General features: G+C 39.8%; 1 protein-coding gene across 2 annotated transcripts in view; it reads right to left on the bottom strand.

Moving 5' to 3' along the window:
• LRIG3 (leucine rich repeats and immunoglobulin like domains 3) overlaps positions 1 to 15,759 on the bottom strand; it is a 159,631-nt gene that overhangs the window by 32,397 nt on the left and 111,475 nt on the right. For both annotated transcript variants that reach the window (XM_033958694.1, XM_033958693.1), the window contains exons 9-12: positions 15,406 to 15,486; positions 9,281 to 9,352; positions 8,472 to 8,543; positions 1,284 to 1,447 (exon numbers count right to left, since the gene is read on the bottom strand). In XM_033958694.1, coding sequence (XP_033814585.1) covers positions 1,284 to 1,447; positions 8,472 to 8,543; positions 9,281 to 9,352; positions 15,406 to 15,486 — 389 coding nt within the window. The remainder of the gene's footprint in view (positions 1 to 1,283; positions 1,448 to 8,471; positions 8,544 to 9,280; positions 9,353 to 15,405; positions 15,487 to 15,759) is intronic.

The raw sequence follows: 15,759 nt of genomic DNA on the forward strand, positions 1-15,759 counted from the left end.
GCATAGAATTTAATGCTGGATGGATATTTTTTTCTTTTTAAATTTTATTGTTATTAATGTAAAATTTGTTTTATAATGTTTTATTTTGCTTATGACTGTATTGATTAAATGCGAACTGGATGCTATCTGCCTTGAATGTTAGATAGAACAGACTATAAATATTACAATCAATCAATCAATATATATGTCATGTCTGTCCAAGTTAGATCGTAAGCTCTTCCAAGCAGGGACCGTCTATATATGTAAAATGTACAGCGCTGTGTATGTCTTTCAGCGCTATATAAGTGTTAAGTAGTAGTAATCAATCAATCAAACGCATCAAACGCAGGGCAATCTGATCTTATCTTCAAGTGTGAGTTAAAGCCCTGATGACTTTATTTCGTACAGATTGAAGTTTCTGAGGAAGGACAGAATTAAGATCAATATTATAATATTTCAAACAGTTTGTAACCAGGACCCATAAGAAAGAAGAGCAGGAAAAATAATTTATTTAGCTCCAGATAGCACATATTTGAAGTAGTGTAAAAAAAGCAGGATTTGACAGCTGAGGAGATATGAGTATTTAAGGTGAACTGGTAGTCCAGATGGATACTTAAACATCTGAATGACTCAGCAAGAGCAACTGGTTAACCTAGGAGAGCTGGGCCTTATGAAAGTAGAGTGAATGGCCAGTTTTCCAGGAAGCAAAAGTTTATGAGGGGTTAAGGATACAATGATGGGAGCAGAACAATTCAGAAAATGAATCCAACAAACCTGTAAAGCAGTCAGGTCAAGAGAATAAAGATCTTGGTAGGAGATTAGTAAAATATCACCTGCATAGAAATATGCTGAGATGGGAGTGTGATTGAATAAGGATAGCTTGTGGACTTAGTAGTAGTTATTGACCAAAATGCAAGTGAAGATGTGGGAAAAGATTCCATTTTTTCATGCAGTCTGGCAGCTAGGACGATTGTAAATGAAAAATTAACAAAGGGTTTTTTCCCCCCATTTTTCTTTTTCTGCTTATAAAAGAACATAACAATACATGTCATTTACAACCAAGTAAGCTTTTATGAATTTCAGTAACACAAAAAAGATAATTTTATTCCTGACAAAAAAATAAATAAAAAAATTATAAAGGTCAGAACATCTGTAAAAAAAATGTTTACCATGAAATAAGCCATAAATCTTAATTAGGTTTAAACTTCTTCCCAAAGCATTTCAGATGTTTCACCAACAGAAAGTCACCTATAAAACAATCTGCTAATGAAAGGTGGGACAGTATAGAGAAAGTTTAAACTTACCACACACAAATCCCTCAGGGCTAATGGCAAAGATACTTCTTTCTTTCAACAGCTGGGGATGAGCACAGGTGGCATTTATAAAGGCTTGAAAGTTGTTCTCTGCTATCCACTGTGGTAGCCATTTCAGCTGGCAATCACACAAAAGGCTTGAAGTCACCAAATGTCTGAAGAAAGCAGTAATAGGGACACTGATTTTTATAGAATAACATTTAACAGTAAAGACAGTATGTCCATACAGCCTACTAATTACATTGAAATAAATTAGTTTTATGTTTATAATGTCTTCAAACCCATATAATTATGCCTGCTTTTAAAAATACACACTTAGGCCCAGATTCGGTAACCAAAGCCACTGTCGACAGCCACCGATTGTGTGTCAATCATGCAACGGTGCCGGTTACAGAGCCATGCCTCTGGCAAAGATAGGCACAGGAAATGTAGGCCAAGGTTTTCCAGGCCAACATTTCCGGTGCCTACCTTTGATGTGAACTGCACCTCTGCAGGCGTTTTAGACCGCCTAAGGCCACTTCTGGCATTAGACATGCCCACAGTGGCATTAGGCAGCCTAAAATGCCTATGGAGGTGCGATTCTGGTGCTGATTTTTTAGGTGTCAATAAGCGCCTTGAAACTCGGGTAAAAACGTTGTTTAAATGGTGTTGTTTACTGAGTTCGGACACTTACTTGTGCCTAAAAAGAATAGGCGTTGGTTAGAGAATCCGGGCCTTAAGGCCTACCAACTCACCCCCACCCCCACCATTGCAGTTCAGCATCTCTCCTCCTTTTCCTTTCTTCCAAATATCTGGCATTTCTCTTTATCCTTCCCCTCCCCCTACATTCAAACTTATCTTTACTGCTATTGATTACTGATAGTGGCAACACTTCATGCCTACTTTCTGTGGCCACATTCAGCCATTCCTCTGATACTAAGTCCTGTTTCTGAATAGGTGGGACATGTCAAAGGGAAGTCTCTGGGGCTGGCCGCAGGAAGTGAATGTGATGTGATGCCACTGTTGGTAACCTTTAATGGGAAAAGACAAATTTGAAGGTAGACCTATTGGTGGGGGAGGGGATGTTGTGAGAAAAAGGGATATATATCAATATCTTCCCCTTAACGATCTCTTATCCCTTTAGTAGCTCTTCAAGGCTTCAAGGTTTTGTCATACATTCACCGTGGGGGGGGGGGGGGGTGGATTCTGTAACCGGTGTTGTTTTTTGACACACACTGGTTACAGAATCCAGCTTTTAGGCGAAGGACTGGATTCTCCTTCGCCTAAAAGCCCTTGTGTTGGACTTTTAGGGCTTAGGCGTTTTTTAGGTTCATTATGAGGTATAAGTTTAGACCAGTGGTCTCAAACTCAAACCCTTTGCAGGGCCACATTTTGGATTTGTAGGTACTTGGAGGGCCGTAGAAAAATAGTTAATATCTTATTTAAAAAATGACAATTTTGCATGAGGTAAAGCTCTTTATAGTTTATAAATCTTCTCCCCCCCTCCCCGAAGGCCTGCATGTTCCCCTCTCTTTGCAGTGTCCTCCAGCTTCCCCCTGGCCTTCCGGTCTTAGTTTCAGCTAATTACCGCAGCCTGCAGAGACGATCACCGGTGCTGTAGCGTTCCTTGCAGGCTGCCATAGGCCTCCGCAGCACGTTCCCTCTGCCGCGATCCTGACCCTCCTCTGACGTCAGGGGCAGGATCACAGCAGAGGGAACATGCTGCTGAGGATGACAGCAGCCTGCAATGATCACTACAGCACTGGCAATCCTCTCTGCAGGCTGCGGTAATTATCTGAAGGTAAGAGTGGGAGGCCAGGGGGGAAGCTAGAGGACACTGCAAAGAGCGGGCAGCACTAGTACAGACCGCGGGCCACAAAATAGTACCTGGCGGGCCGCAAGTGGCCCCCGGGCCGCGAGTTTGAGACCACTGGTTTAGACATAGTGTGGTGGTCTGGGCATTTAAACAGCTGAACATAGAGGCATGCCATTATAAAAAAAAACTTCCTTTTGGACATTTTTTTTGATTATGGACATTTTCCCTGCTTCTACTTTCAACGTTTAAGGCCTTAGGCCAAAAGGGGACTTAGACATTTTTCTTTTTATTATGCCCCTCTATGAATTTATTTCTAGTCACAAAAAGTATCCACAGAAATTAGCAGGTGCATTTTTAAAACTGATTTGATAGGCTTCCTGTTATTTTGTATTCAGCACGTCTACATGTCAGGCCTTTGTTTTAGGTTTAGTTGTGGCATTCTGTTAAGATGATACTAGTTGTCATATTTTGTGGAATGTAAGTATTGATAAATAGCTTGAATGCAGGACATCTCCTTAGGCATTTTGAAAGTGATAGGAGTATGAGGTCCATAGGTTAAAAAGAAATAAAAAAAAGAAAAGAAAAAGAATACCAGCAGATCTGGCAGTTATTCAAGCAGTCCTAAAATTACCCATACAGAGAGCAATTTTCAAAAGTCATTTATTGCAGTTAATTGCCTTTATTAAAATAGTCCACTCGCTCTGTGGCTGAAAAGTGTGCAAAGGGATTAACAATGCATATACTTTTTAAACTGCAAACAACATAGGGTGGGAGTAGGGGAATGTAGTTTTCATTTTCAGAACTATATGCATTGTTTTGAAAGGGAAAAAAGTACTCACTTGAAAAAGGAAGGCTAGATATGGCTAAAATGGTGGAGCAGCAGCTTTTAATGCCAAAATTATTAACGAAACTGAAATGCAAGAGGCACGGGAAAAGGAAGAAACACTTTGAAGTAACTTGAAAAAGATGACATCCACCAACCTCTGACTCAGATAGAAGAAACTGGACAGATATTTTGCCATAGGTATATATAAAGGTGGGAATGAAGGTGAAGGTGCAGCTAGAGAATAACACGGGGTCTAATTTGTCCTCATCCTCGCAGGAACTCAATTTCCCCGCCCTGTTTCCGTTTCCGCTAGTTTTGTTACTAACCCTGCCCCATTCCTGTAAGCTCTGCCTTAACTGCACAAGCCTCAAATACTTATAATTTTAAAGTGTTTGAGGCTTGTGCAGATGAGGACAGAGCTTGCAGGAATGGGACAAGGGCAGGAACAGAACTCACCGTGACGGGAAAATGAGTTCCCACGAGAATAGGGAAAAAAATTTGTCCCCATGTCATTCTCTAGGTGCAGCTGCTCAATGTGAACTAAAATATCCTATCTTTAGAATGAGTAAGAATTAGAGAGATCATTTATGCCTTTCAAATGGTTCTACTCAAAAAAATAGAAATGGAACCCATAGGGGAACATGTAACTTTTAGGCTGTTATGCGGTATATAAAGTTTTTAATAAACAAACATAACTCTGGACCTAGTACTCACAAATGGCAATACTAAAATGTCCAGGTAGGAGTCTACTTGGTTACCACTTATCAAACAGTCCAGCGGTGAAAAGGGTGAACAGAATGTTAGGAATGATTAAGAAAGGGATCATGAACAGATTGGAGAAGGTTATCATGCTGCTGTACCGGGCCATGGTGCACCCTCACTTGGAGTACTGCGTCCAGCACTGGTCGCCATACATGACGAAGGACACAGTACTACTCGAAAGGGTCCAGAGAAGAGCGACTAAAATGGTTAAGGGGCTGGAGGAGTTGCCGTACAGTGAGAGATTAGAGAAACTGGGCCTCTTCTCCATTGAAAAGAGGAGATTGAGAGGGGACATGATCTAAACATTCAAAATACTGAAGAGAATAGACTTAGCAGATAAAGACAGATTGTTCACCCTCTCCAAGGTAGGGAGAATGAGAGGGCACTCTATAAAGTTGAAAGGGGATAGATTCCGTACAAACGTAATGAAGTTCTTCTTCACCCAGAGTGGTAGAAAACTGGAATGCTCTTCCAGAGTCTGTTATAGGGGAAAACATCCTCCAGGGATTCAAGACAAAGTTGGACAAGTTCCTGCTAAACTGGAACGTATGCAAGTGAGGCTGGACTCATTTAGAGCACTGGTCTTTGACCTGGTGGCTGCCGCGTGAGCGGACTGCTGGGCACGATGGACCACTGGTCTGACCCAGCAGTGGCAATTCTTATGTTTGATAAAAATGCTAGTATGAATTCCAGACACCAACCTCAATCTTAAACATACTGACTGGAGTGGTATGTAAACGAGGAGATGGAATAGTGGAAGGAGGTAAGGGAATGGGCAGAACACTGAATTAAACTAAGATATAAAAATGGCAAAATATCTTTATGTAAGGATAGTAAATAAAAGCTAGAAAAAAAGAAAAAACATATGGGTGTGCCAAAGAAGTGACTGAGAAATACGGCATAAAGGGTATCATTAGTACTGCACAAGAAGAACAGTGGATAAAACTTGGATGAGTACAGGAAAGGCAAAAATATCCAATAATTGAACAAAAGTAAAGGAAAAAAATTCTTTAATAATAAAAATATGTGGCACAAAAGCAATATTAATAAGAAGGACCTGACACGGTCCATGTTTCAGCACTATGCCTTCCTCAGGAGTCCATGTAACGTAAAAATTATAAAAAGAAATTGTAAAAAGATACACAGGACAATTACAACATAAAAATAGAGCAACTTTTGGAGAAAAAGCTGTCTTGTCACAGTGAACCATGAATGGGTCCTCTTTGTTACAATTGCTTTTGTGCCTCCTATTTTTTATTATTAAAGAGATTTTTCTTTTTCCTTGGTTCAATTTTTTTTTAATTTTTTGCCTTTCTTGAACTCATCCAGGTACTACACACTTTTATCCAAATGTTCTCCTCGTGCTTTGGTTTTGTGGATTTTTTTCCCCCTTTTGTTGGTAGAATTTCCAGGATCTCCAAGTGAGATATGAAAAATATCTGGTAATGCTGAAAGAGACAAAGAAAAATCAGGTCAGCAAAAGCACTGATACAAGATGATGGATAATGACGTAATGTGAGGCGACAAGACTTTTTTTCATTTATGTCAGGAAAACTAGAAAGCCCAGACGTAGAACTGTATGACTTAAAGGTGCCAAGAAGCAATATGTGAACAAAAAAGATGTTTGAAACAAACACATATTTTTGGTATTCATGGATGACAACCCTAAAGATAGTTGACATAGGAATAGAATAGATACCACATTGTTCACAGGAGAAAAAAAATTATGAACAACTTGCAAACCTGAAAATGGACAGTTATAAGGTCAGATGAGATACGTCACAGGAAACTAAGGGACACTTATCAAACAGCAGTAAAATGTGGCCTTAGTGTGACCTTACATGGACATTTCCACAAGCTAAGGCCATTTTTACTGTTGGTAAGCAACATTTTTCTTTTTCTATAAAATAATTTAAGAATGTTTAGACAACAGGTCTAAAGAGTTCATTTGTAGTGTTTTATTCAGCTCAAGTGTAAAGGTAAGGATGGCTATGTGAGTTTCTAATATTACTTTTATACTGATGCCAGTCATTGTTTGAAACATCATATGTGGCGAGGTTCATGGTTAGTTTCAATAATTTAGCTTTTGGTACCAGCATGGCAATTTAATTAAACACTCAATGTGATTTTTGATATTTTAAGAACGTTTTTATCTATAATATAGCCTGAAAAAAATGACAAATATTTTTTATTATTTATTTTTTGTTTTTATGCACAGAGTAAGTTACCTTTTTAATAGTTTGGAAATGACAGTCACTTAAGTAGGACTTTATATTCTGTTGTTTTTTCAATGTATGACATTCAAAAAGTATCAAATTGAAGCAATTAAGGCTGTCTCATCACATTTAGTAGGGTGTACATGAGTACCGTATTTTCACACATATAACGCGCGCATTGTACAAGATTTTACAAACCGCGCAATAGCCATGCGCGTAATATCCGTGAGCGCGTTATACAATTGTTTTCTGTCTTGCTGGCGCCCTCCTCCATCTTCCTGCAGCATTTGCTGAAAGCCGCGGCAGCGGCTTCCATGCGCCTCCTGCGGCTGGGAAGCGTTCCCTCTGACGTCGTGACGTCAGAGGAACACTTCTGGGTCAGCCACAAGAGGCACATAGGATCCGCTGCCCGCGGCTTTCAGCGAATGATGCAGGAAGATGGAGGAGGGCCCCAGCAAGACAGAAAACACCGCATCACAATAGAATAGGCATTACAATAGAAAACATGGGAAACAAAATTACTTCATTGGTAATTTCCCTGCTGGCGGCATTTGCTGATAGTTAAAATAGCTCAGCTTATATTTCTTGTGAAGTCATTTTGCATACGAAGCAACAGTTAGATAAATAGGACTTAAACGCTGGCATGGATTATGAAAGTTCAATGAGGAGCATGCGCGGTATACGCGTGGGCGCGCTATACCAAAATTTTCTTACATAAATTCCTTGTTCCTGCGCGCTATACCCGTGTGCGCGTTGTACACGTGTGCGCGTTATATGCGTGAAAATACCTTTGAGGTTTGACACTATTGTTGAAACTTATACACACAATTATCATTGTTTTTGACACAGTGCAAATTAATAAAGAGTGAGTTGTTAATAATTTTAAATATTAGATTAGATTGATTAATGAATACACATGCTCACAGTTCATTTCTTTTTGAATGAACAATTTCATTTTGGATTCATCTCTGTATGTGAATCATATAAGAGACAATTTCAAAGGTACATTTTTTAGTAGGACTATGTAAGTTCATATTAATATGTGCAATAATAAAATTTATTCATGTAGCTTTAACAGTTCATTGTCCCCTCTCCCCCTTTTACAAAAGCATTGAACATATTTTAGCGCCAGCCATGGTGGTAACAGCTCCAATGCTCATAGGAATTCTATGAGCACTGGAGCCGCAGCCGGCGCTAAAATCCACAATACGCTTTTGTAAAAGGGGGTTATATTTGATATGATGATGATTGATATGTTGATTTATAAGATGAATGATTTAAATATTATTGTGAAACATATATTTTTTTGCAAAATGTATGCAATAATGCAAACGGTTTAATATGTGTTTTATAATTTTAAATGTACTGTATATTAAATTGTGAGTCATAATTTTAAATTTCAGAGCTCTACAATTTGTTTCAGAAGTACTGCTTAGTAAATTCCTGACAAGTCCTCTAGTCTTTGTACTTTCTGAAAAAGTGAACAACCAATTCACTTTTACTCTTATGAAGTTTTTTGACATGAAGGGACCAGTATCAAAGGCAATAATAATAATAGTAAAAAAAAAAACCTCACTTACAGCTCCTGAAGTTTCTTCATTTGTGAAAAAGTGTTTCCTTGTATTGACATGATAGCATTGTTACTCAGGTCTCTGAAATAGAATATGGAAAACAGAAAAATATTTATCTCAGTCTGTAAGAAACCGCTATGAAATGGCCATGATATAAGACTAAGGACCTCTTCTATCAAACTGCGCTAGCAGGTTTTAGCGCAGTGAGCCGCGCTGAATGGCCCGCTCTGTTCCCGACGCTCATAGGAACTCAATGAGTGTCGGGAGCAGCGCGGGCCATTCAGCACAGCTCACCATGCTACAAACTGCTAGCGAAGTTTGATAGAAGAGGCCCTAAGATAAAATGCCTTTCCCCCCTTTAAGATCTGCCTAGCTTTGAAGAAGAGACTTCTTTTTTTTTTAATTTTTTTGCTTTAGTGCCATTTTAACCTCTGGTCAATTTCTGTCTTTCCCTCCTTTTTTATTTTAAATAAATTGTTCTTTGCTTTTCTTTGTTCTCCCATCCCCTTCAAACATCACTGCACATTGTACATTAAGCTATAATTACTAATGTAATAGGATCAGTACAATAAAATCAGTTTTCCTCTGTTTCATTGGTAAACAGAATTATTAAACTAGAATTGTAAATAACCACAATTATTTTCTGCAGGAATAACTTCTGACATATATGCTAGGGAATTGATAACTAAGGTGAATTAAGTACAACATTCCAGTAGTAAAAAAGTCACCTTAGTTATTGACTCTCCTTCATAATTAACTTTGGTATTAACTCCAAATATTCTCAGTACAAAAGTAAGCTGTTAATCTCAATTACTTACAAGTGTTCAAGAGCATCCAACCCAGAAAATGCTTTCTTTGTTACAGATCTAATCCCATTTCCTTGCAGCATCCTGAAAATAAAGTACAAAATCTTACAATACAACAGTGGTATTGGAGTCAAAAAAAATCTTAGAACACATAAAACAATATTCCTAGTGCCATATTGCAAAAATAATGAGACTACCCTTGTTTTATTGCCAGTTATCACTTATTCTCTTGCTGTCACCATAAGAGGGGTTGCTGAAAAGTTCTCAGCCCAACCAACAAAGTTGGGACAGTCTCCATCGAGGGCTAGACTTAGTCCAGTGATTTTGCACTTTTTTTGTTCTGTCAGAATAATATGGAACAAAAAATTGGAAAATCACTGGATTAAGTGTATAGCTGTCGATGGAGACTGCTCCAATTTTGTTGGTTGGGATGAGCCGAGAACTTTTCAGCGGCCCCTCATATACTGGTAATATAATGTTATTGCCAAGAGATGGCGCTGCAGGAGGGAGATTAATTCAGGAGGGTGGATGAGGGGGCAGAAAACTTCTAGCCTCAATGAATTGTGAAGCAAGAAGGAGATTGGGGTGTAGTGGTTAGAGCTACAACCTCAACACCCTGAGGGTTCAAAGTCTGGCATTGTTCATTGTGACCCTGGGCAAGTCACTTAATCCTTCCACTGCCCCAGGTACATGACATAGATTGTGAACCCACCGGGACAGATAGGGAAAACGCTTGAAGTACCTGTATGTAAACCACTTTGACTGTGGTTGTAAAACTATAAAAAGGCAGTACACAAGTCCCAGTCCCTTTCCCCTGTCCCTTCAGAATCAGGCTTAGCAGAGAGAAGGCAGCCAATGTGAAGAAAAGTAGCATCTGAAAAAGGAAGCAAGAAAGAAAAATGATAGAAACTACATGAGGTTATGGAGGCTGATAGAAAAGACATGAACAATGGATAGAGACAGTACACATAATGAAAGACAATAAAATGAACAAACAAGAACAGTGTGATGTAAATGGTAAAACACCTGTTGAAAGGCTGATTATATGTCTTTTTATCGTCTGTTAGTTTGATATTCAACATGTACTGGGTCATATTTTATGTTACTTGGAGGATATTTTGTGCAAACAAACTAAGAAAGATTATAGTCTTCAACGGACAAAAGAGGGAACATTTTTAGAAGCAGTTTCTTATTTATAGAATAGCTTTCCTAGTTGAAGAAGATGCAGAAGATTTCTTTGCCCTTAGATAAGAAGGAAACACATAGCTCTTTTGGCAAGTGCACAGCAGAGAAGAGACAATTTGGAGTTCACGGTTATTGTAGGTAAAACAGTTTTCTGTTACATTGATTCAAAGGGCTCCTTTTACTAAGGTGCGCTAGCGTTTTTAGCACGCGCTGCATTGCCGTGCGTGCTAACCCTGCGCTATGTGCCAAGAACTAACGCCAGCTCAATGCCGCTAGCGCAGCTTAGTAAAAGGAGCCCAAAGTGTTTTTCTGAGTAGTTTTGGTATTTGATGGAAAAGAAGCCTGGTTTTACACAGATCATCCAGGTAGAAAATGGGACATCCAAGTCAAGACACTCAAACTTGGCAAATTTAGAAATAAGACAAGCTAAATAAAATATCTCAAGGCTGCAGAAAAAAAAACAACCCACAAGCACACATTCCCCCTGTTTTACTAAGGTGCGCTAGGCGTTTAGCGCACCCTAAATATATATGCGCGCTAACGCATCCATAGACTAACATGCATGCATTAGTGCACGCTAAAACGCTTAGTGCACCTTTGTAAAAGGAGCCCATAGTTTGGTGGCACATATAATGGGAATAACCACTTACAAAGAAATACTGTCCAAAACAAACAAAAAAGGACAACCTCTCAGGCTTTGTATATGCAAGGAGCTGATTTTGGAGCTGCAAGTTAGCTGGATTCAGTAAAGGGGGCTCAAAAATTCAGAACTGAAAAAAAAAAAAAAATAATATCTATAACAGGTATTCCAGAATCAGCACCCTTTATAAAATAGCATGTAGTTCCAGGATCCAAACTCAACTTTGGGCACAAAGAGTTACACCAACTGAAACCAGGTGGAAACCCTGGATCGAAAACTGGATGTGGATCCATACTCTTCTATGACACTGCATGCATTTTAAGGGAAAGCTCTTGCCCTTCCTATGGCCACATCCCTTTGCAAATCCACATGAAACCAAGTAAGCACTTTTCTATAAATAGGTGTGTGTTTTCACATGGATCTGCCATTTCTACCCCATTTTGGTGCTCTGCATCCATTAAAATGCTTTTCTGCATTGAAAATTTGGTTTGGAAGTAGCACCAAACATACTCTGCCGTATATAGAATTCCCCTGTAAGCACTGATTTTACAAAAGTGAACATCCAAGGGAAGCCAATTAGGAAACTGAAAACAAAAATCTATTTTGGGGGGGCAGGCAGTACGTAACACCGGAGAGTTAAGCATAAGTGTGCTTCACTCACTCCTCAAATTCTACATCCAAACAAGCCAATAGCTAATCCTTACCCCCCCCCCCCCCCCCTTTTACTAAGCCACGGTAGAGATATCTACCGCATTCCAGAGCACTAAATTCTCCGTTGCTGCTCAGATCCTCAGAGAATCCCTATGAGCAGCAGAGCAGTGTTGGAGCATTTAGGGGTAAATTCTAAAATTGGTACCTAAATTACGTGCAGGTAGGTGCCCTACTGGCGCCTAAGTTAATTGAAGAACACTGTTAGAAATGGCAATAAACGGTGAGGTTGAAGCGTCTACCAGCATCTAAATAAAAAGCATTGGAATTGCACCTACGAAGGTGCTTTAGGCCGCTGAATGCCAAAGTAGGTGTGGTCAACGCCAGAGATGGCGTTAGGCGGCCTAAAGCGCCTACATAAGTGCAATTCAGGCAAAGATAAGTGCTGGACATGTAGGCCCAGAAAACCCTGGCCTACATTTCCAGCACCCATCATTCTCATATGCACACAATTCATGATTAACACGCAAGTGGCAGCCGCTTTAAAGGCAGCCGCCAATATCAGTGCCGGTTACAGAATATGTTCCTTAGCACCCCCTCAGTATAAACCAGTGGTCTCAAACTCAAACCCTTTGCAGGGCCACATTTTGGATTTGTAGGTACTTGGAGGGCCTCAGAAAAAAATAATTAACGTCTTATTAAAGAAATGACAATTTTGCATGAGGTAAAACTCTTTATAGTTTATAAATCTTTCCTTTTGGCTAAGTTTTAATAATAATATTGTAATTTATAGCTAAAGAGACCTATGATCAAGAAACTGTTTTATTTTACTTTTGTGATTATGATAAACATACCGAGGGCCTCAAAATAGTACCTGGTGGGCCGCATGTGGCCCCCGGGCCGCGAGTTTGAGACCACTAGTATAAACCTATACTGCTGCTTAATAAATGAGAGCCTTGGGGCTCCTTTTACTAAGCTGCACTAGTGGTTTTAGCGCGCGCTACAATGCCACGCGCTCTAGATGCTAATGCCTCCATAGAGCTGGTGTTAAGTTTGTCCGCGTAGCGCGGGGGTTGCGCTAAAAAAGCTACCGCAGCTTAGTAAAAGGAGCCCTTAGTTCTGACTCAGAGCAACAGTAAATACCAGAGGAAATTTTTTTTTTTTTAAAGGATGCATATATTGCCTTGCAAAAATGGGAACTACATACCTATCTATTAGGCCTATCTAAACCAAGAACACCATACCCCATTCAAAAACCATGCATGCTATGAATATATAAGTAAACATAGTGGCCTTTCTGAAATTGTATTTATATGCATAGGGTCATTACTATAGTATATAAAAATACCATGTAATCCTTTTAAATTTCTCTTAAGTCTTCATTTTTAAAATTTTGAATCAATAGTTGATATAGGGGGCCTTTTATTAAGGCACGCTAACCAATTTAGCGCACACTAAGAACAAGAGGCTGAACCCTGACCGCGCAGTACAATGGTTTTAAGATAAGTACAGCTGGTTCTTTTGAACCATAAAACTTTTGATAAATTGCTAAAAAGACTGTTAATTTCAAGAAAAGTATAAATAACACAACGTGAACATTATTGAATAATTTCATGAGCAGTGAAGAAATTTCCACGTAATTCTCCCTGCTTTCATACATAATTGGGCGGTGAGTGGTGGCACTGAGGTCATGGTAATTAAATGCTTAAGATATAGTGAGAATATATTGTAAGCATATAAAGGCCCTGTTTTACTAAGGTGCGCTAACCGAATAACGTGCGCTAAATGTTAATGCGGGCATGTTAGTCTATGGACGCGTTAGCATTTAGCGTGCGCTAAACGGTTAGTGCACCTTAGTAAAACAGGGGGAAAGTGAGCAAATTTTGTGCGCACTTGGGTGAACAGAAAGACTGATGCCGTTAGCACCTACCATTTTTCAAAAATACCAAGTGAGTATTTACCGCCTCCTATTTTATAGGCAGTAAGGTGTCCTGAATTATCTGTGCGCAAGTCAGTTAGCATGTGGCAATGTAGATGCACTAACTGGTTAATGCAGGAATGCCCTCTCTCTGGCCTCACTCAAAAAGATAAATATTTTTTAGTATGCAGTTAAGAGCCCAATTCTAAATAGTCCACCTAAACATTTGGTGCCAAGATTCAATAAAAGGCACACTGTAAAGAACCACACTTAGTGCCGCCTAAGCGAGGTTAGTAATCACTAGACATCCTAACTTATGGGCACCCAATTTATGCCAAGGTTTTCTTCACCTAAGTATTGGTGCCTAATTCACAAAGAAACACCTAACTCGAAAAATGCCGCCCCTAACCCCGTCTACTTTTATGGACCAGGATGCTTAAATTTCTTAAACAAAAAAGATTCTACTGTATTTTTCGCTCCATAAGATGCACCTGACCATAAGACGCACCCTAGATTTAGAGGAGGAAAACAAGAAAAAAAAATTCTGCAACCTGTCCCCCCCTCCCTGCCAGTCTCTGTACCCTGTCCCCCCTCTGGTGGTATAGTGGTAGGCCGGGATAGGGTACAGAGCCTGGCAGGGAGAGAGGACAAGGTGCAGAATGTTTTTTTTCTTGTTTTCCTCCTCTAAATCCAGTACCTTTTAAAATCCCCGTACCTTTTTACTTTAAATAATTTTTATTGAACATGAGGAAGTACAATGAGAATTAGGTACAAAAGAAATTTGTAAATGCAAACATCAAAGATCAGATTCAAACAATCTCAATTTCAACTACTAATCTATATCCTACCAACCCATTTTCCATCCATCCCACTACCCACCCAATTTCCATACCTTTTTAACACCCACTTCCCGTGTCTTCTTGTTATCTACCTACTGTATACTCTAAGGCAAGGTGTTCTTCTGTTCAATAATCATACATCTGCTTCTTTTCCGATCTACTGGTAACCTCCATGTGCTGCAGGTGCAGGTTGCAATGCACATGCCCAGTAGATCAAGTATCTCCTGAATTTGATGCTGCTGGCCCATGCACGTGTCAGCGAGTGCATTAGCTGCATCAGCCCAGGCAGCCAGCAAGAGCGGCTGTACTAAATGTTGAAGAGAATAGGAGGCGGACCCTGGGTACGGAGGTGCTCACAGAGAGGCTCTTACACTCACACATGTCAGCGAGGGCATTAGCTGCATCAGCCCAGCTGCATCAGCAAGAGTGGCTGCGCTGAATGTTGAAGAGAATAGGAGGCGGACCCTGGTTCTTACACTCGTATGTGAGCGCCGTAGGAACTGCTCCTATTCATCAGCTCTGGTTTCCCACTGGAAATCGCTCGCAACAAGTCCCGCCCTTTTTTGACACAGCATCCTGTTTCCGGCAACTGCAGGATGCTTGCGAGGGAGAGAAGTTGCGTCAGATGTGGTTGGGGGACCGAAGAAGAAAGGCTGCAGGATTTGGTGGTGGGTAAGCTCAGGTACCGGTTTGATGGTAGGAGGAAGAGGGTGAGGGTGTTTTAAAAAGGTACCGGGGGTGGGGGGATTTGTATCTTCGCAGCATAAGACGCACTGACATTTCCACCCACTTTTGGGTGGAATAAAGTGCTTCTTATGGAGTGAAAAATACAGTAATTGCCAAAATGTAACTACCATCTGACAAGAAGACATTGCAATCACCATCTCATCTAAGGTTATATACTTACAGCCTTCTAAGGCTCTCCAGTCCAGAGAATGCTCCATTCATGTCTTCAATAGTCCAAGAGATTTCATTGTGCTTTAGATCCCTATTCAGGGAAAGAGAAAACAAATATCATTAAACAAAAGTTATCCACATACTTTTGAGAAAAGAACTAAAAATAATGTATGTGTTAAAAAATTTTTTAGCACTTTTTTATTGTACAAATACCTATACCAAGGGATAACAACAAGTATTGTTTGAAAATCAACAGCTCACTACTCCTATTAGTAATAGCCAGTTTTTATATAATCCCTCATCAGGAGATACAGGGAATAATGCTTAGGGTTAGTAGAACTCCCAGATGAATATGCTCATGAAT

Source organism: Geotrypetes seraphini, chromosome 9 (genome assembly GCF_902459505.1).
Source record: "Geotrypetes seraphini chromosome 9, aGeoSer1.1, whole genome shotgun sequence".
NCBI lineage: Eukaryota > Metazoa > Chordata > Amphibia > Gymnophiona > Dermophiidae > Geotrypetes > Geotrypetes seraphini.